The sequence below is a fragment of the Pelobates fuscus genome, chromosome 3 (assembly GCF_036172605.1).
Source record: "Pelobates fuscus isolate aPelFus1 chromosome 3, aPelFus1.pri, whole genome shotgun sequence".
In the NCBI taxonomy this organism is placed as follows: domain Eukaryota; kingdom Metazoa; phylum Chordata; class Amphibia; order Anura; family Pelobatidae; genus Pelobates; species Pelobates fuscus.
The window spans coordinates 264,046,495-264,068,477 of NC_086319.1; the positions used below are offsets into that span (position 1 = coordinate 264,046,495).

Genomic DNA, 21,983 nt, shown 5'->3' on the forward strand with positions numbered 1-21,983 from the left:
AAGTTAAGTATACAAGAAACTAAATGGATTTTTGAGCAGCCCAAAAGGCTTGATTATGGATTTTGAAATCAAATTTCATTAATTTTCCAGCTCCAGTATATATATATATATATATATATATATATATATATATATATATATATATATATATTTAATTATATTCATTTTTAAACTTTATTATAATTTTTTTTTTTTACATTACCAACTCAATATTCTCATATATATTTTTAAGTACATTATGTTCGGAGACTGATCTTTTCTTTTGTGGTTTCCCTCCTTTTCCTTATGGACCGTTTTCTTGTCTATGCCCCTTTTAAATATGTTGTCTCAGCTCTATACTGTCAGAACTATGGAATATAAAAAGAGGGCTGGACACAAAAATAAAGAAAGCCGAGGAAGACTCTGGTAGGGTTAAAACGTATTGTGCTATTTTTACCTATTTGCTTTAATAAAAGTTTATCTTAAAACCTATTTTAGTTCTTAAGTTCTGGATATCTGGAACAGAAACAACACTTGAGAGTTCCTGGGAACCAATTGGAGAATCCAGCTTGCATTTTTGCTATGAGCCAAATCCTAATATTCTCTGAAAATTGTGAGTTTCCCAATTTACACCACTTTTCATTTTATTGGTTTTACATATTACATTATGTTATGTTTTATAATAATACACAGGATGTATATATGATTTTACAATGGAAATGATACATATATCATCCTAAATCATAAAGGTAAATATAATTATTGTGTGCACTGTCACCTTGAAGTTTGTTGATATGGTAAATTAAGTGTCTATAGTGGCAATACACTTTCCTATCCCTTTTATTAGGTTTTATAAGTCTCTCAATCCGCCCTCAGGTTCCAAAAAGTTAGGAATTAGATTTGTGTTCACCTTAACCCCTTAAGGACCAAACTTCTGGAATAAAAGGGAATCATGACATGTCACACATGTCATGTGTCCTTAAGGGGTTAAAGGGACACTATAGGCACCCAGACCACATCAGCTTGTTGAAGTGGTCTGGGTACAATGTCCCATGTCCATTAACCCTACAGTGGTAATTATTGCAGTTTCTGGGAAACTACATTATTACCTCCCCGTGTTAACGACATCTCTAGTGGCGGTCTACCAGACAGCAAATGAAGGGACTTCCAGGTGCTTAGATTACTTTTGCTCATCCAAATGACGCTGGACTTCCTCACGCTTGGCATGAGGACTTTCAGCATCACCGAAATCTCCATAGGAAAGAATTGATTATTATAGGGAAAACCAAATGCGAGCACGGCCGTTGCCATGCATACGCATTAGGTCTCTCCTGCTGGGGGAGCAGTGTGGGCAGAGCCTCACCCAGCACTGAGGGACATCGGCGCTGGATTCAAGTAAGTGACTGAAGTGGGAGAAAGGGAGGGGGTGCGAAGGAGTTGGGCACTATAGAATCCCTTAAAGACTGGGTAAGAAACCAAAGGAAAATAAATAAATAAAAATACGCAGAGAGTAAGAAAGGGAGACCACAGTTTGCTCCAAAAAACAAAAAAACATCTGTGTAAGTGGAAATTTTGTGAAGTCAGACCACAATTAAATCTCATACCATTTCTTGCTGTTCTTTTATATAACTTTTTCAGGAACCAGGTTTGAATACACATACAGAATACAAAACACAACAGGATAGAAACATTTTAGCCAGAAGAACCATTAAGGAGTCATTGTCAGAAATACACTTTACTGCCATTCCGACATTGCTAGCTTCCACAATGAGCAACCATATAGATAATTGCATACTGCAAATTTTGGCTCCCAGGCACCGTTTCATTGTATGTGATTTATCACAAATTCTATGACAGAATCTGCAAAAAAAGGTAGTTCAGCTTTTCCCTGGGAGGTCGGGAGAAGTGTGTCATTTAGGCTACACCCCCTTTTATGATAATGATTATATTTTTAGGATTTAGTCTCGTTTAAAGATTACACTTTTCTCTCTAGTAGGTACACATGCACCTCAGAGGAACTACTTACTCAAATGACAATCTTGCTACCACTTTTTCAGTTTCGTGCAGGGATAAGGAACTAAAGCGGTAGCACTGTCTAATTTTCTGTCAAAACTATCTACTTGTCCTGACACAAAAAATTATTTAAGATTGAATCGTCTGCCTTGAGTCCAGGGCATTAAAAGGGGTATTTATTCAATTTAATCCAAATCAGAAAAATTAAGAAAAGAAAAAAAAAAGCCGATCAGGACAGGAAAAATTATCCAACTCTGCTATAGCCACAAACTTCTGCCACAGTCTCTCCATTTAGATTTAATTTGTGAAAATGTGGAGCTCAGTAAAAAGCCTTCAATGTCAAGATGGGATGATGGTGTGTGTGTGTGTGTGTGCATGCTATATAAAGTGAGTTTGTGCGTCAGCTGTGTGTAATGTGTGGGTGGTATGTGCTACCTCTGTCTAGAGTGTGTTTCTAAAGTTTGTTTGCTGTGTGTAATGTGTTTAAATATTAATCTAGATTTTAAAAAAGTCTCTAGTGCAAGATAATGCATCTTGGACGTAAAAACCCAAGGGCAGAGTACAGAATATTTGATAAGAGTCCTAATATCAACATCTGAGAAAAGGGATTTAGGGGTGATTATTTCTGATGACTTAAAGGTAGGCAGACAATGTAATAGAGCAGCAGGAAATGCTAGCAGAATGCTTGGTTGTATAGGGAGAGGTATTAGCAGTAGAAAGAGGGACGTGCTCATGCCATTGTACAAAACACTGGTGAGACCTCACTTGGAGTATTGTACGCAGTACTGGAGACCGTATCTTCAGAAAGATATTGATACCTGTGAAGAAATGACTCCATTATCCGGTATTTCTGCATATTTCTTGCCTTTTCTGTTTATTTTCATTCGGCAGATGGGACTGCCGAACAAAGACCACCCCTGGCTCACTTAACTTCAAAGCCGGCATCACTTTCACCCTCTATGTGTGCGGTCAGCGTTCATACTGCCGAACGCCACGTGGCAGAGAAAACCGCGGCCATCTTTTTTTTTCGTCAAACAAAGGCAGCGGGACTTGGTCGTCGAGTGTCTGGAACTAAAATCGGACACTCGACTTCCCGAACACCGGTCTCAATCATACGAACGCTGGAACTATTGATACCGATTAGCTAGAAGAGCGCTATTCGGTACAAATGTGCACACGAATGAGGGGAACAATCGCTGCTAGGAGCCAGGGGAATTCATTCGGTACTTTTATTCGTTTTCCCCCTTTTTCTAAACTGACCGGCAAAACCACACGAACCTCTGGAACTATTTTGGGCAGCCCACCCGCAGTGAACCGGTCACAAAGGACTTCCATGGTTTTTGCGAACCCCTGAACCGATCTGGGTGAAATTTGGATATGTTGGTCACCCAGATCGGGGCTATCAGGGGACATAGGATTTGTGGGGATACCCCATGTATAAAGGGGTGTTCCAGAAATTGGGGAAAACAGTGAATTTTCAGCCTGGAGATAATTAGGTTGTTACTATATCAGACCTGATTATCTCCAGGACTAGGGGACCTGCATAAAAAGCCATGTATGTGAATAAAAGTTAGTTCTACTTGTAACCTGATCCTGGACTCTGACTGTTATTTGGAATTCGTATGCTTTACCAAGGGAATTATCTTGTGAAGCTGTTATATTTCCTATGGATTTTGTTTCCTGTAACTACCGAACAGAGGTCTCTCTACCTTAGACTCTGACATTTCGGGAGGAAACTACCGAAAGAGGTTTGGCTAGACTTGGTTTCCTTACAATACCTTAGAGAGAGTTCAGAGAAGGGCTACTAAACTGGTTCATGGATTGCAGGATAAAACTAACCAGGAAAGGTTAAAGGATCTTAACATGTATAGCTTGGAGGAAAGACGGGACAGGGGGGGATATGATAGAAACATTTAAATACATGAAGGGAATCAACACAATAAAGGAGGAGACCATATTTAAAAGTAGAAAAACTACCACAACAAGATGACATAGGCTTAAATTAGAGGGGCAAAGGTTTAAAAATAATATCAGGAAGTATTACTTTACGGAGAGGGTAGTGGATGCATGGAATAGCCTTCCATCTGAAGTGGTAGAGGTTAACACAGTGATGAAGTTTAAACATGCGTGGGATAGGCATAAGGCTATCCTAACTATAAGATAAGGCCAGGGACTAATGAAAGTATTTAGAAAAATGGGCAGACTAGATGGGATGAGTGGTTCTTATCTGCCGTCACATTTTATGTTTCTATGTAACCTTTAAAATGCATGTTTTTATGCCCTATCTCAAAACGAAGGCAATCACCCACCAAACTTTCTTTTTGAATCCATGGCATGACCGTTGCCACTGTCCTTAATGAATTAAAATGTATGAACAGGTTGTTGATCCAATGAGAAATAGGCATTATGGGCAAAATGGAAGATCATAACACCATGAAGGGGTTAATTATAACTTTAAATATTGTGGGTTTGAAAATAATAAAAAAAAAATATCCAGAATTTAAAGCAATAAAAAAAAAAAAATGTTTATACAATCAGATATTAACCTCTTTAAATAGAGAATTCCACATCTTTATTTTTCTATTTGTAAAGAACTCTTTGCTCTGTTGTAAACGAAAATGCTGCTACAGTCTCAGATCTCGTCTGTTGTAAATTCCTGCTAACGAATAGGTTAGGTAGGCACCTAGCACTTTCAAGATGAGGTCTTTACCACAGATTTACAGTCTTGACTTTTTTTAATCAAAGCATCTCTAAGGGGAATTATCAGTGCCTCCATGCAGATTGTGGAGGCAGTCAAAAGACAGTGTTTACATTTAAAATCCGGCAGGGACACACTATAGACATCAAAACCCCTACATTAAGCTGTAGTAGTTCTAGTGACTATAGTATCCCTTTAAGAAGTTTAATTTTGTCATTGAAAAATAAGTTTTGTTAATTGAAAGAAAAAACAAAACAAAACACTGGCTTCTAAATGTTTTAACTGGCTCCTATATTCAAAGCAAATTTGTAAAATTTCTCAACCCCTCCTGTTCTTGTGTGTCCAACTTGTTTGGTTACAACTAAATGTCTGCTTGTCCTGTCACTGTACAGCGCTACGGAATTTGATGGGGCTATATAAATAAGAACATAATAATAGTCATTGGTGGTCCAATGGGGATGCATGTAGTCTCTACATTGGGCGAGGGGAGACCAGAGTAATCACACCCTCACAGTCCCAGAGCTCATTGAGTCAGAATGCAGGCTGGGAATACTAGCAGATCAACAATGAATAATTTGTGAGCGCTAGATGCGAGGGACAATTCACTATGCTCCTTGCAGGGCTAAAGGCAAAACACTTAGTGAACGGTATGCCTCGGGTTCGCTCAGATTCTGACTTACATTTCGCAAGGAGTATACTATTAAAAACCTTAACGCACATCAGTTTGAAGGAACTTAAGTTTACTGCAATTTGATTAAGCAATTCAATAGCGGCTAAAGGCAAACATTTTCAATCTCTAAGACTCATATCACCAGTGCATCAGAGAAAAATACCAAGAGCCTATTGTAAGAAAATTGTCCTGTTTTGATGTGAAAACATTTGCTATCCTGACATTTTCAAACTCTTTTTTTATGAAAAAACTTTAATGTCTGGGTGTAACGGATCACCTGGCACCCCGACTGGGTAACTCTGTTGAAGGACGCTTTTTGAGGGCTCCAAGCACTCCACCAGAGACAATAACCACCGCAGACGCCCCAAAACCACTGAAGCTTGGTTGGGGTCTCGCTGTCTCCTACCCACCCTGGACCTACGACAAGGCTCCAGGTTCCAGTGGGTGAACCTCTCCTTCCCCAGAGACTGAAGCAGGAACAAGCTCTTAAAAGAGCTTAGTGATTATCCAAGGGAGTATGAAGAGGATAGCAATCCCTTGTAGCCGTTTCCCCCAATAAGAGACAGGACTCTAAATTGAGGGTGAAGTAGAACTGGTATAATGAGCACAAAGGCATTTCTTATATACAGTTTTCCCCACAAGGTTACCACTCACGTGGACCTTGTGGAGCACAGGACACAAAGTCACAATAGCCAATTAACACAGAATTGTACAGTTAGACGGTACACAAACCCTCCCCTCTGCCTGTGATACAATTACCAAACACAAAGGACTAACTCAATTACCACAGGCAGAAAATATCCAGTTTTACCCAAAGTCCAGGAACACCCCAAAACAGCAACATATCCCCACAAATCCTACATGGATAGCCCTGATCTGGGTGAACAACATATCCAAAAATCACATCAGAGCAGGGGTTCAAAAGTTTTATGGAAGTCACATTAGACCGACCGCAAGCATGGCTTTCATGCCCAAAATAGTTCCACAGATTTAGGCTGTGCGGCCGGTCTATCTTCTCCTCTATCCCGGAGATAATTGGCTTAAGTGGCTGTGGTAAGCCAATTATCTCCAAGTACAGGAAATACTTCTAAGTCCAAAAACTGTTACAAAAACACAAAAATACATAACTCATTTAATACAATGTTTAACCTATATATGTCCAACATATCCCCAGATAGCTTGGATCTGAGCGCTCAATATGTCCAATGTTAAAAGTGCCCCATAGTACAAGAAAGGGTGAGGTCAGAAAATAGCAAGGGCTGATGGGAGAATGAGGAGGGACAAGGCAGCCAGCTTCAACTGGTCTGGAAGTGTCCCTGGGACAAGGCCCTGCTGGAGAACAATAGGACAGGAAAAAGGAGGAGGGGAAGAGGCACATTTTCCCATGGATTTAAAAGGGCAGTCAAAGTGTTTTAAAATCTGTTGGTGTTCCTCAAGGTTCTGTCCTTGGTCCCCTATTGTTCTCAATCTACACTGCCTCCCTTGGTAAACTCATCAGCTCCTTTGGCTTCCAGTATCATATCTATGTGGATAACACGCACATTTATCTGTCCTCCTTTGATTTCTCACCACTCCTCTTGCCTCGTTTATCTGACTGCCTCTCTGCTATTTCCAACTGGATGGCTGCTCAATTCCTTAAACTGAATCAGTCCAAAACAGAACTTCTGGTCTTACCTCCCTCAAGTGTTGCTACTCCCTTGTCTGTGTCCCTCCAATTCAATACCATCCGCTCTACCTCTAAGGCACGCTGCCTAGGTGTACTCCGACTCTGACCTCTGCTTCACCCCTCATGTCCAATCAATCGCCAAATCTTGCTGCTTCCATCTCAAAATTATTGTGCGCATCCAACCCTATTTAACACCTGATACGGCAAAGGTGCTTGTGCATGCCGCTGTCCTCTCTTGCCTTGACTACTGTAATCTGCTTCTCAGTGGTCTTACGAGTTCCCAATTTGCACAATTAAAGTATATAATTAATGCGGCGGAGACGCTCATCTTCCTGTCAACACGCACCTCCCACGCCTCCCTCCTTCGTCCGTCTCTACATTGGCTTCCCATAAGATATAGGACTCAATTTAAGATCCTGATACTTGCCTATAAAGCTCTACACAATGCTGCTCCGACCTACTTATCCTCACTATTACACAAATATGCCTTAACTAGGCCCCTACGCTCTGCTGGAGACTTGCGTCTAACCTCTGTTCGTACTCCTACCTCTGATGCTCACCTTAATTACTTTTCTAAGGCTCCACGGTTCCTTTGGAACACCCTTCTCCCCTTTCTGTTAGAGTCTTACCCAATCTCCACTACTTTAAAAAAAATAAAAAAACATATTTCAAAACTTACTTCTTTAGGAAAGAATATCGATTAAACTGAACAGCTTTCCCTCCCCGCACCCAGATTCCTCTCCTGAAACGGTCATGAAAACAAAACACTAAGCCCTCAATGAACACCATCCTAGCAACCTTTTCTACCCTACCCTTACCTTTTGTGTCACTATTCCCCACTACCTCTTGCATGTAAACTCATTGAGCAGGGCCCTCATTCCATCTGTTCCTGTGTGTCAAACTAGTCTAGGTACAAATACTTGTCTGTTAGTCCACCCATTGTATACAGGTACGGAACTAGTTGGCGCTTTATAAAGAATAATAATAATAATAATATACCACCTAAACAGGAATTCATAAGATTTCTGTAGAGAGACAGATAAAGACACCTTTAAATGCAGATTCCGAGATATCCTTCCGCTATACCCTTCAGGTTAGGGTGTAGGTCAGCCTTCCACATGTCAACATTAAATTTTTAAAATTTGTTAGAAGAAGCACATAAGTGGTTATATATAGAGAAGAAATAAATCCTTTCGAATGAGTTTCAGACAGGCAAAGCCTCTCAAAAAGATCAAAGAGATGAGCAAGGTTTGCCTCACAGTATATTTTGCAGCGAATCTCAAAACTGAAAAAAAAAAGGAAATAATAAAAAAAAAAGAATGTGGATTAACATCAATAATTAAAAGTTACTTTTAATTAAAATTCTTAAAAAGGCACGTTGCCATGAAAAATATTTTTGATCACTTGACAGCATGTTATCCGACAGTACTACGAGACGGAGTATGTAATTAACAGATCAGGCTAGAATTAAAGGACCACTATAGGCATCCAGACCATTTCAGCTCAATGAAGTGGTCTGGGTGCCAGGTCCCCCTAGTTTTAACCCTGCAGCTGAAAACATAGCCGTTTCAGAGAAACGGCTATGTTTACACTGCAGGGTTAATCCAGCGTCTAGTGGCCGTCTCCCTGACAGCCAGTAGATGCACTTCCGCGATTTACACGTAGTAAATCGCACTTATTTGACGCTCGACGTCCTCACGGACCTGTAGTGTCAAAAATGAACCCCATAGAAAAAGCATTGAGTAATGCTTTCCTATGGGCAAATTTGGATGCGTGCGCCCCTCAGGCCGCTCATGTGGCTCCACTCAGGAGCTGCCGTCGATGGAGGAGGAGAAGTCAAAAGCGTTGAGGGAGCCCGGCACTGGATTATGGTAAGCAAATAAATGGTTAATTAAGCGTTAGGAATATATGTGCTAAATGTTCATCCTCACCATGTGACATTGATAGTGGTTTCCTTGCCAATAAACGCAGTAGTGCTGTTCAGCAGCCATGCGTCAGTGTGTCAGACCCCTGCAGCATGATGGACGCCGGCCACTGCGGATCCACGCTAATTTATAACCCCACGTCCGCCCACGGCATGGAAGACATAGTCGTGGGCGTGACGTCAGGTAAAGGAGACACATGCACATTCTGCGGTCAAAGGCCGGTTTGATCCACAAGAGGGGTATTTAGGGTTACCTATTCCTTCTAATCATTGCCCTGTCGGCTTCTCTGTATTCTGGTATCCCTGACTTTTGGCTTTTCCTCATTGTTGTCTCTTTCTGTATCCCTGACCTCGGGAAGTATTCTTTTTTTTGTAAATCTGTTTTGATTGTTTTTTTTATCACATCAGAAAAGCATATGAAGAACCGTATCATGTTGGGACTCGCAGGGCCCAAGTACAAAGTTAACATTATGACAGGATTAACACTATGTACAACCTCATATATGTATATGTATGATAAGCTAAGCTAGGTGTGTCATGACCTATCTTTGCGAAGTGGTGTGGAGGTGCTCTGGGGCTAGCTGTACGTGTCAACATAGATAATCTCTTTGCTCTCCTAACCTGCCCACTTCTCCACCATTTGCGAGGAATCCAGGTTACGATCGTGTGGTGATTGCAACAGATAGGCATATTGTTCCCACATCTAGAGTGCCAAATTGAGAACCTCGAGGGTAAATGTACATGACATCGTGAGTGTGAGCCGACTAACCTCATAGATAGTGTTTAGTGATGGCTTAGGATAAGCTTCATTCTCTTTTGTTATTATTAGTTTTTAACGTGTTCTTAACATTCACATACTCATAGGTATCCCATCGTGTGTGATTGTCACAGCATGCATACAGAAGTTATGGGAGATGTCAATATGATGTAGCTATCTTCATTATATTTTAGGCCATTATAGCACCCATTGTCATAGGGTGTGCTCGGCAAGTATTCTGACTATTCTCTGGTACGTTAAGTCCAGCCATTTCAACTTCCGGTAAGACGTTACCTTTTAGTCCTAGGTGTGATACAGTTCTACGTGCTGGATCAACTTGTAATCCTGACAATATGTTTGTATTCCTAGCGCTATAGTGTTCCTTTAAGCATCGGGTCAAAGTGATATGTTTTATATTAGATTTGAGTTTCCCAAAAGATAACTCTACTCGACCAAAAGAGCCCCACAATCTTCCTATAAGCTTCAATACAAAACATTGTATAAACAGCCTTTGGAGGCATAGCCATTGGGTGGGTCACAGTTGACAAGTCACCAATAGAGTACCAGGGTTGTGATTAAAGGAAAAAAAATCACTTGTCGCAACCATCTGGTACCCAAGCTTGCTCCTACCAAATGATTCGGTTTGCAACATATGACTAAGCTGTGCACCAGGAACCAGCACCCATGAACAACTTACAAACATCAAGTAGAAATGAAATAGTATTGCGGTTAATAGTGGCCACAATCTTTTTACAGGCAACCACAAACTACATTGATTATTCAGCCATGAGGCATGTGTATGAGCGAAACAGAGTCCATAATGTTACAATAGTATACCAGAAAGCATTCGGTAGAAAAATTGATTGCTATCTTGGTTATCCACTGCAAAAACAAATTTACTCGTAGAAAAATAGGGGGTGAATAGCGAAAATAATTAAGTCCAGCCAGGGCCGATAATTATTTAGAAGCATGAAATAAAGACAAATGCAGAATGTAGTGGCATCAATATTAGCGAACACTATAAAACTACAGTATATGGCAAATGTAGAAAATGTGTGTGCAGGATATGACAAAAAGCAACATGTAAACGATTAAAAGGAAGAGCATATTTGTATAAAAAAGGAGCCCTCACAATAATCTGGTATCATAGCAAGACCATAACCAACAATGTATGTTATTAATATGTTGCAAGATCATGGCCAGCTTATAACAATAAACAACATAAAATAAAGGAGGAAACACGTTATAGTTTACGCCACCGAACTGGCAAGCCTGAAAACAACAAAGTCAGATGATGCCCAATGAGGCAAAAATAAAAACAAGTGGGACAAAGGTAGCTCAGTACGGCATACCTGATCTCAAACCTGATCAAATAAAATATTCAATTGGACCAGATTATATGACAGCAGCTAAATAGAATATAAAGTCAAAAGAAAAAGAGAGAAAGAGTAACCCTATGTAACTTGTAGGAGGAAATACCTCATTATGTCAAACAAAAGCCCAAAAATATTAGTTAAAGGACCACTCTAGGCACCCAGACCACTTCAGCTTAATGAAGTGGTCTGGGTGCCAGGTCCTTCTAGGGTTAACCCATTTTTTCATAAACATAGCAGTTTCAGAGAAACTGCTATGTTTGTGAATGGGTTAAGCCTTCCCCTATTTCCTCTAGTGGCTGTCTCATTGACAGCCGCTAGAGGCGCTTGCGTGATTCTCACTGTGAAAATCACAGTGAGAGCACGCAAGCGTCCATAGGAAAGCATTATGAATGCTTTCCTATGTGACCGGCTGAATGCGCGCGCAGCTCTTGCCGCACGTGCGCATTCAGCCGACGGGGAGGAGAAGAGGAGGATCGGAGGAGGAGAGCTCTCCGCCCACCGCTGGAAAAGGGTACGTTTTTACCCCTTTCCAAAGCCGGGCAGAAGGGGGTCCCTGAGGGTGGGGGCACCCTCAGGGCACTCTAGTGCCAGGAAAACGAGTATGTTTTCCTGGCACTAGAGTGGTCCTTTAAAAGGATTAGGACAGTGTGATCCATCCCCAAAAGAGGTAATGATCTGAAATGATTCCCTAAGATGGAAGTATTTCATCTCATCCGAATGCTGCCGATTATACAAGTGGCACAAGGCAACCGTGTCATGTGTTAAATAACATACCTAGGAAAAGATAAACCTAAACTATACATAAGGGGAGACTTTTTTTCATTTACTAAGGATAATAGGGCTACCACTTGGTAAAAAAACCCATAGTAATATATTGCAACTGCCAGGAGTTAAAAGTAGTAAGCTGAAGCAGGTCATGAAAACCTATGATTTGGTTATCTCTATATAAAGTGTAGGTTTGGCAGATTCTCTGGTACCGAGGCTTGGTAACTCCGACAAACATGCTTCCTAGCTATGGCCAGGACACAATCAGCATTTCAGCCTTGTCAGGGTACCTGAGGCCTCTACCTCTAAGGGAGGTAGAGACTTGATGGTTTATCCGTCCAGGCGAGCTGTTTCCTCCGTTCCTCGCGGTTCATCCAGCCACTTAAACACCGGCCGCGAGGAATCCACGTCCTTTTCTAGCAGGACGCTCAATACGTGACGTCATGACGCTATCACGAGCGACCTGTCACTCAAGTGTCCGATATCCAATCGGCACTTGTCAGAGGCGTGCTTACCATCCGGAGCCAGGGTATTTAAGCTTACTTCTCTCTTCAGCTCATTGCCCTGTCGTGGTTCTAGCTTGTCTAGTCACTCAGTGCTCTGGTATTCTAGTTTGCTCTATTTGGTTTTGACTCGGCTTGTTGTACTTCCCTGCTTCTCTGTTCTCCCTTGACCCGGCTTGTCTCTCGCTTATCTGTCTTCCCGTTCCCTCGACCTCGGCTTGTCTCTGACTATTCTCTATTACTCTCGGTACGTTAGTCCGGCCATTCTAAGGCCCGGTATACGTACCTTTCCACTCTTTGTACTCTGCGTGTTGGATCCCTGTCCCGATCCTGACAAGCCTCTAGCCGCCGCAGCTTTGCTGGGATCTCGCCATTGCTCCACACCCTGGACCAGCTTGATGTAGTTGGTCTGGGGAGTACAATCATTTCCTTCAGGCATTTACATGCAAACACTGCCTTTTCAGAGCCTTTACCTCCAAATATCCACTCCTTAGATGGCCACTGGAAGGGATTCCTGGTTCAAAGCTGCACAGTAAACAGCCCTGCCGTTCAGAGTCCCCATGCTCTGCATGGAGACGCTGAATTTTCCTCACAGAGATGCATTGAATCAATGCACCTCTATGAGGAGGTCCTGATGGGAGAAAACAGCATTTGGGCCCGCTTCTGCCGATTTTAGCCAAAGGGTAATTGCCTGAGAGATAATTGAGTCAATTAAGTTACAACACCCCAAAAGTACCCTCAAAATACATGGAACCACCTCAAGAGTCACATCCCCGGATAGCCATGATCTGAGTTTACCTTAATATCCAAAAAGCACTCAGATCTGTACGGTGGTTTGGATTTCCATGGAACTTTTGACCGACTTCACACGTGGCTTCTGCCCAAAATAGTCCAAACCTGAATATAATTCCTAACTCCTCCTCTGTCTCCTAGGTAGCGATTGTTCGCCTACTTCATGAGAACAATCCGACCGAAAGGGATTCTACTGACATAAATAAAAATATAAAGGAGCAGGCGTTCATCAAAGTACAGCAGTGTTCGCAAGTTAGAGTGTCCGATTTTAGTTCCATGCACTCGACGACCAAAAACCGCTGCCTGCGTTCGTTCAAACAAAATGAGCCAAGCCAACGGAGTTCTCATGTGCATACGACTGGCGGCCACAAAGCTGAACATTTAGAATGTTGAGGTGTCAAGAGAGGTCAATAGGAGTTAATGAGCCCAGAGGTGGTACGCAATTCATGTGGTTGATCGGTTCCCAAACAAAAAGGGAAACCACACGGACCAAGTTTTTTAAAAGACTGTTACATGGCCCATAGTCTTGGGCAGTAGGCTCCAACAGGAGCTGCAATTCCTATGCTACTAAAATTGATAGATTTCATGCCATGTAGGGATCTAAAAATTTTCGTAAATACTTTTGGGCAGGTTAAAGCTATAAACAAAAATAAACTCCAACAACCCCATGCCTTTCCCTATTTACATGGTGTGGTGCACTTCAAACGGATTAAATGACCAGTCTTTGTTAGTTAGAACATTGTTTCAGCTCTGCAATTGAGTCTTTGTTGAAAGACGTGATAAAGACTCATTTGCAGCCCAATACATTTTTCTAACTAATAAAGATTACTATTGAACACTGCTAGGAGTGCATAGGCGTTTCCTTTGAAGTATTGTATCTTGGTTTTGGCCACCCAGTTTAGCCGCACCAAGGCAGTCTACTTTAGAAGCATTTGCAATCCCATTCCTATATTTATCTTGCCTATGTCAGTTCTTGATTAATTGTTCAAGTAATCCCATGCAAAGGGACAAGGAGCTGCAAGAGAGACGTCTGAAAAACAACTATAAAAAGTGAAAAGAATATGGAAGAGAGATGGGAAAAAGGAGAACAAACTAAAAGAATGACAGAGTACCCTAAATATGAGGTGGGAAAGCAGTAGAAATAGCTACCGCAATATAGGTATAGTTATGTAGTGAGGGACATTTTGTGTCAAGTGTCAGAAAATTAGGTTTATAACTTTGATCATGTCAAAGTGGATTTGAAAAGTTCAAGTGTGTTGTAAAGACAAGTTATATTGTATGCGTAAAATATATATCAAATAAAATATCTTGAATAAAGTATCAGACGGTATAATATCAATTACATGTAGTATAGCACTGTTTAATTAATATAAAAAAACGGATCATTTAGCATTATTCTTGGTATTAAAGTATACAGCAGAGTACAAAGAGAGAATGACCCCAGTAAATAGAGGGGTTACCCCAAAATGTCCAGCTCCTAAATGTGTACTATAGTTCACTGAAAAGTTTATGAAGAAAAAAAAAAGTAGATTAGCCAATGAAATAACAAAGACCAAAAGTCTGTGCAAAGGGGAGGACTTGCAGTTGATGTCGACACGAGATCTACAGGTATTTCAAACTAATTTTCAAAATATCCCCAAAGAAAACATGCGATAGAAAATGTATCTTAGTGCAAAATCCTGAACTCCAATTTTAACTTACATGATGTCCAAAACAGAATCATTGCGGATTATCTTGTGAGTGATGTCTGCTAAAAGGAAAAGACCCCCATCTGTTCTACGTATACTGGCCACAAATCCTGGCCACACCTGTAGCCTGAAAAAAAAAAAAAAAAAATTTCATAAGGGATAAATAAGTATGTCATACATCCCAACTCAAATACACAATGGTCTTTGTAGCTGCAATTTTCAAATGTACCTATCATGTTGGAACTGTCCAAATCTGCAAATGCTTGTGAATTGCTTCTTTTAATTTATTAAACAATGTAAACTATGAATCTTAAAGGTTTTGTGATATTTGAGTTATTGTAGTCCAGTAAGGTAAATGCGAAATAATAAAGCACTGCAGTTTATTTTAATACTTTTTATTTATTTATTGGAGTAACAAAAAATTTGTAGTGACATGTTTTTAGGAGATCCTCCCTTTAGCATGTCAAAAGTATTCCTGACCAAAGAAAAAAAAATAAAACAGCAGTAATGCAGAGGTAAAGCAGCAATGGAAAAATAAATTCTGGGATGGGAGAACTGGGAAAAGAAAACCAGCATTAAAGGAAAATATAGAAAATTAAGGATAGAAAGAGAGAGGGAAATTGCAAAAATGAATACAGAAGCCTGTATGTTATATATATACATACATATTAACATTATGGCTATAGTGTAAAAAATATATACCAGCTCTATGAGAAGGACCAAATTACTCATATAAAAGGTTTGTAATGAGTGAAGAAGCACCAATCCACACTTACTCCATTATGTCAGAGTAAAAAAAAAAAAAAAAAAAAAATTATTCTGGACTCAAAAGCTTTCCTATCCTTGTGGTTTTTGACGTTCCCTTTGAGCATTTCGAATTTATGATACAAAAAGAAATGGTCTTTCAGTGTGAAGTGGTGTGCAGTAATGGTCTTCTTCATAGAGTGTTCCGGTGTGTGTTCATTCTTTAATTCAATTCCACCATTTTAAAATTTATATATACAGGTGATACTCGAAAAATTAGAATATCGTGAGAAAGTTTATTTATTTCAGTAATGCAACGTAAAAGGGGAAACTAATATATAAGATAGAGGCATTACATGCAAAGCAAGATAGTTCAATCGGTGATTTGTCATAAGTGCGATGATTATGGCTTACAGCTCATGAAAACCCCAAATCCAAAATCTCAGTAAATTAGATTATTACATGCAATCAATTAAACAAGGAGTGTACATAGAACAATATCGGACCTCTGAAAAGTATAAGCATGCATATGGACTCAGTACTTGGTTTGGGCCCCTTTTGCAGCAATTACTACCTCAATGTGGCGTGGTATGGAAGCCATCAGCCTGTGGCACTGCTGAGGTGTTATGGAAGACCAGGATGCTTCAATCGCGGCCTTCAGCTCTTCTGCATTGTTCGGTCTCATGTCTCATCCTTCAGGTCAGGCGACTTTGCTGGCCAATCAAGTACAGTAATCCCACGGTCATAAAACCAGGCTTTGGTGCTTTTGGCAGTGTGGGCAGGTGCCAAGTCCTGCTGGAAAATGAAGTCAGCATACCCATAAAGCTCGTCTGTGGAAGGAAGCATGAAGTGCTCCAAAATCTTCAGGTAGACGGCTGCATTGACCCTGGACTTAAAATGAAGCACAGTGGACCAACGCCAGCATGACATGGCTCCCCAAATCAACACAGACTGTGGAAAATTAACACTGGACTTCATGCATCTTGCTGTGTGTGCCTTTCCATTCTGCCTCCAGGCTCTGGGTCCAACCGAGATGCAAAAGTTGCTCTCATCAGAAAAGAGGACTTTGGAACCCTGAGCAAGACCAGGTCTGTTTTTCTTTAGCCCAGGTAAGACGCTTCTGACGTTGTTTGTTGTACAGGAGCAGCTTGACAAGAGGAATACGACATCTGAAGTCCATGTCCAGCCTCAGTCCACTCCTTGTGAAAGTCCCCAACACTTTTAAATGGCCTTTTCCTGACAATCCTCTCCTAGCTGCGGTCATCCCTGCTGCTTGTGCACCTTTTACCTTTTTCTTCTACACTTTTACCTTGCACATAACTTTCTATTAATGTGCTTTGATACAGTACTTTGGGAACATCCAACTTCCTTCGCAATTACATTTTGAGGCTTTCCCTCCTTATGGAGGGTGTCAATGATGGTTTTCTGCACAACTGTCAGGTGAGCAGTCTTCCCCATGATTGTGATTCCTACTGAACCAGACAGAGAGACCCTTTACAGGTGTTATGGCTTACTTAGCTGATTAGAGTGGGACACCGTGAGCCTAGAATATTGCACCTATTCACAATATTCTAATTTACGGAGATTGTGGGTTTGGGGTTTTCATGAGCTGTAAGCCATAATAATCGCACTTATGACAAATCACAGTTTGAACTATCTTGCTTTGCATGTAATGAGTCTCTCTCATATATCAGTTTCCCCTTTTAAGTTGCATTACTGAAATAAATAAACTTTCTCACGATATTCTAATTTTTCGAGTATCACCTGTATCTTGACATCATGGAGAATGTCTCTTGGATGTTATGTGTTACTGTTGTAAGTGGCTATAATATTTGTCCGGATATGCTGACGCAGTTTGCAGTGTAGATTATTGTAGGGCATGGACCCACAGTTAAACCTCTCTGTGCATAGTTACTTACCAGTTTTGTTTGCAAATTAGGGGTGATCTAAATGGAGGTTTAGGGAAGATGTCTTTCAGTACCTCATGTAAAACCTTCAGGGATCTCATTGAGGATTGCACCTCAGAGATGAGGTTATATGTTATGACTAGTGTTACACATGACTCTTGAATGTGTTTGTTCATCTCTGCGTATATACACAAACATGTACAAAACAAATACAAGGGGTGCCCACCGTGTCCCAGGTAAGTTGTCAACCATTCTTAAACATTTTGAATAGTTACTTTGGGAGGGCACCTAGCACTACTGGCACCTAAACCACTACATTCACCTTAAACCATAAGGACACTAAACTCTAATTCCTAAAATTTAGCTATCTTGCCATTGACTCAAAATTCCACCATCAATCATAATCTCTAATCATTTGAAATGTGACTTAAAAGACAATTACCTATCTTATTATCTGAAAGCTCACCTATACTGCTGCAGCACTGTAGCACATGAAGGGTCAAAGAAATTCCTCCCAACCAATTTCATATCTAGGATTCGCATCACTCTAGGAAAAGAAATTAAATAAATATGTTTGATTTATTGACAATGTACGTTGACTATAAGCCTTTAGCAAAAATAGCACCAATAAAAAACACATAATTAAACACATCTGTGTTTATTGGTATTTTATCTACTAAACAGTAATTTTCAGCACTGAATCCACAAATGTTCTATACCATTTTTTTTTTGTAAACAGATGGGGATTAAATATTGAATGGGAAAAAATGCATTTGCCACATTTTTTTTATTAATATTATTTACATAAATGGTACAGCTCAAGAAATGTGCTTTAAAATAAATTCAGGAATTTTAGCTGAGTACATCATATGTCTAGGATTTGAAACTATTTTTTGGTCAACATGAATGCTAAAATTTATTTTAAACATGAATACTAACCCTAACCATTAACACGGCTAATAACCCCTTAAGGAAGGAGGTAATTGTACATATTCTGTTTAATACAAAACCTGATATTTGACTAAATGTCTGTTTAGTACTTTAGTAAACTATAATTTCACTTTTTCATAATAAGTCCACCTATATTTATTATATATCATTTTGATCAGGAGACACATGGCTTTTATTTCACATCAAATTTGTTTTATTAGAATACGGTTAGGTTTTACTGCTATAAAATACACACACGCCCCTCCATGAACAGGTTTCTATGGGATTTTGGAAATATATCACGTTCGCTTTTTCAGTTTATACACATTCAATTTGCCAGATTGTAACACGAGGCCCTGCCCAGCTATATAAAAGGCCTTTGCCAGGCCATACTACCAGCACTGGGAGACGCGGACTAGCTAATGGATAGGGCTCACCGACTCCCTAGGCCGCAAAGCTTCACCTCAGACACACCGCATGATGCGGTAGTGAGATTCCACTACTAGAGATGCACCGAAATGAAAATTCTGGGCAGATACCAAAACTTCAAGATGTCCTTGGCCGAAAACCGAAACTGACTTTTATCCTCAAACACTGGCGTACATATGGCAGTCGCAGGGGTCGCAGTTGCGACCGGGCTCGGCCCACCAGGGGGCTCGGCCAGCCTGCGACTGGGTATGTACGCAAGTATGCAGCCTCTTTTCCTGGGGGGCCCAGGAGCTGGCCACCTCAGGGCCCCCCGAGGCTGGCAGTGCTCTCCTTGGGTGGGCGCGCAAGGGAGCATTTTCCCCTGAGCTCTCTCTGCCCAGCTCTCGCGCGCACACCGCACTGATACTGGAGCCGGAATATGACGTCATTCCAGCTCCGGCATCAGTAAACGGCGCGCGAGGGAGCTGAACAGGAGCATCAGTGCTCCCTCGCCACCTGCCGCCCAGCAGCCCCACTGGACCCCAGGGAATCCCCTCAGCACTCCCAAAGGTAGGGAGGCTGGGAGATTAAATAAAAAAAAAAAAAAATATGAGTGTGTGTTAATTTTTGTGCGTCAGTGTGTGTGTGTCTACTAGTGTTGTGGTGGAATCTCGGTAAAAAAAATTTAGTAGGCCGAGATTACCACGTGGCATGTGTACGTGCATATACTGGCGTATCGGTCGGTTGGTTGCACGTGGCAAAGATACGATCAGTAGTGTACGGAGCATGTGCGAGAATACCGGATATAGTATTCCCCTCCTCCATTGTGCTGGACAAGACATGCGGTCAAGCAGGAAGTTAGTTCTTGTTCGTTTTGATTGGTTAAGAGAATGTGCGGGTGGAGCTTATTATGGGAGGAGTTATGTGCCTATATAAGGAGCCTGCACTATTGTCCGGGGCTCAGAACTTGTTGTATTTTGGTGACATTAGTCCCTCTGAGTCCCGATCGGTGAACCAAATAAAGAATCTCTTCCTTCCTGAAGAAACCTGTGTCCATCTCTCTGTGCTTGGCTTCCGTCAGTTTCTCCGGTATCAGTGTGTCAGTGAGTGTGTGTCTGCTAGTGAGGGTCAGTGTGTGTGTTAGTGTGTGTGTTTTACTGAGCGTGTTAGTTTGTGTGTGTCTGTATGTTATGAAAAATGGTGCATTTAGCAATCCTAAAGCTAGCCCCTGCCTCCTCCCTCCGGGTCTAGAACGCCAGTTGAGGAAGTGTGGGCCTCTACGTAACATGGAAGATTCCATTCACGAAAAGGGGGTCCTGCACCCTGCTCCCTGCCGGTACCTGAGACCCCCCTCCGCCGCCAGACTCGGATGGTGAATCCCTGGATCCCAGGTAATAGCTGGGAAGTGAACGGCAGCCGCGTTCAATGGTTTCCCTCCCCGTGGGATTACCTTTGACAGGTACCGTTCGGAGGTCCTCCCTGTCCATCATTCCCCACAAGGGCCAGTCCCCGCGGGCAGCCCAGACTGGAGACACAGGGCACAGCCCGCTCACTGCTCACCTGGAAATGGCACAGGAGCTTCTCCATCCGGGATCCGTGTCATGGGGGCTGTCAATGGGAATTTGAATTTTCGGCCGAAATGTGATAGGTCAGTTTTCATCTGAAAATTTCAATGCATCCCTATCCACTAAAAGTCTAAAGACCCGCTACTGTCCGCGGCACGCAAGCTCTCAAAATTGCCAGAGCCTTATCAAGAGGTGCAACTGTTTGCGTATCTCTCGGGACTAACCATGGGCCGCAGGAGAGGATTTATCTCGATCACAAAAACCCTCCGCAACCATGGCACCCAATATCGCTGGGGCTTCCCCACAAAGATACTTATGTGGAAGAATAACAAGAACTACGTGATAGAAGAACCGGATGATGGACAGCGCCTCCTCAGAGAATGGAGACTGTTCCATTCGCCGGACAAACAAGCACAAGCTGCAAAACCGCAAAGGAGGCTATCTGGCGAACGGCAAATGGCTGGCCCGCCTCGACAGCATAAGTGAACGGACTGTATTATCTCCACAGTTTATGCTAACCCTCAGGCCTGTGTGTATGTATAGGTCAACTGGACTTTGGTCTCTACTGGGGCACATAACATTTCATTAGGGGAGCCAGGGCTCAACATTGATACCTCTTCTGCTCCGGTAACAACCGGATAATGGCGACCCTTAAGGTATCGATGTCCACGGAGTTGACCACATAATACACCCCAGCCTTCCTGATTAACAAGAAGGGCCATACAACCCACTACACACTCACTATTCACCCACGACACACTGAGGCAGGAGGGAAAGGGTCTGACTTGGGGTCGTACAAATAGAAGCTTAGACTAGGCTTTTTAAGGAACATTGAATTTTACCACATGTAAGGTTGTTTAAAGGGTCGGTGCACATGACTGCACCACTTCTGTATCTTTGTACCCCCAGTTGAGCCTGCCCCGGGCACTAGGCATAGATGGAGACTCAACCCAGCAAAATGCCCCTCTTTTACAGAACACTATGTAAATACTTTTGTTTCTTGTTTAAAATTATGTTGTACACAGTATTAGGGCTTAAGGCTACTGAATGTGCTTCACTTACTCTTAACCAAACATACTACTGTATGTTAATGCCTACTAAAATCCAGAGGGTGGTTATCCCCCCCCCCCCCGTAGGGCAACAACATGGCCCTTTCAGCGCTGCTCCCTTCCACATAGGGACATTGCAAATTAAGAGTAATATACGCACTCCAACATCCCGCTAACTTATGGAGACATCTAATTCCCAGGTTATTTTTTCCATGAATGTCAAAGACCTCAATAGCCCCCATAAAAGGAGTAACAGCACAAGAGATACGCAAATCAGGGGCGGCCATTGCTTGCCTGCAAGAAACTCACTTCTGCAAGCGCAACCCCCCGAAGCTCACAGTTAAAAACTACCAGGCATTCTACGCACATGCCCATTTACTTCCATAATGATTGGGTATTCGTTCCGAGCAACCAGTATGCTGGTAGAGACGGCAGGCTACTCATCCTGGTAGGCTCCTTGAATGTAGGCTCCTCTATTCCCCCAAAGACGACCAGAAATCTTTTCTTAGCTCAGCATTGAGAAAGGTTGAAAAAGATAAACCGAGACAT

The 21,983-nt window shown here is 41.7% G+C and overlaps 2 protein-coding genes across 2 annotated transcripts in view; both read right to left on the reverse strand.

The window, feature by feature from the left end:
* The window catches only part of PIWIL2 (piwi like RNA-mediated gene silencing 2), a 198,569-nt gene that overhangs the window by 138,780 nt on the left and 37,806 nt on the right, over positions 1–21,983 (reverse strand). The window contains exons 5-6 of the mRNA XM_063446248.1: positions 17,949–18,029; positions 14,845–14,958 (exon numbers count right to left, since the gene is read on the reverse strand). Of these exons, the coding sequence (XP_063302318.1) occupies positions 14,845–14,958; positions 17,949–18,029 (195 nt within the window). The remainder of the gene's footprint in view (positions 1–14,844; positions 14,959–17,948; positions 18,030–21,983) is intronic.
* Positions 1–21,983, reverse strand: part of POLR3D (RNA polymerase III subunit D) — a 243,513-nt gene that overhangs the window by 74,476 nt on the left and 147,054 nt on the right. The gene's annotated exons all lie outside the window — the stretch shown is intronic.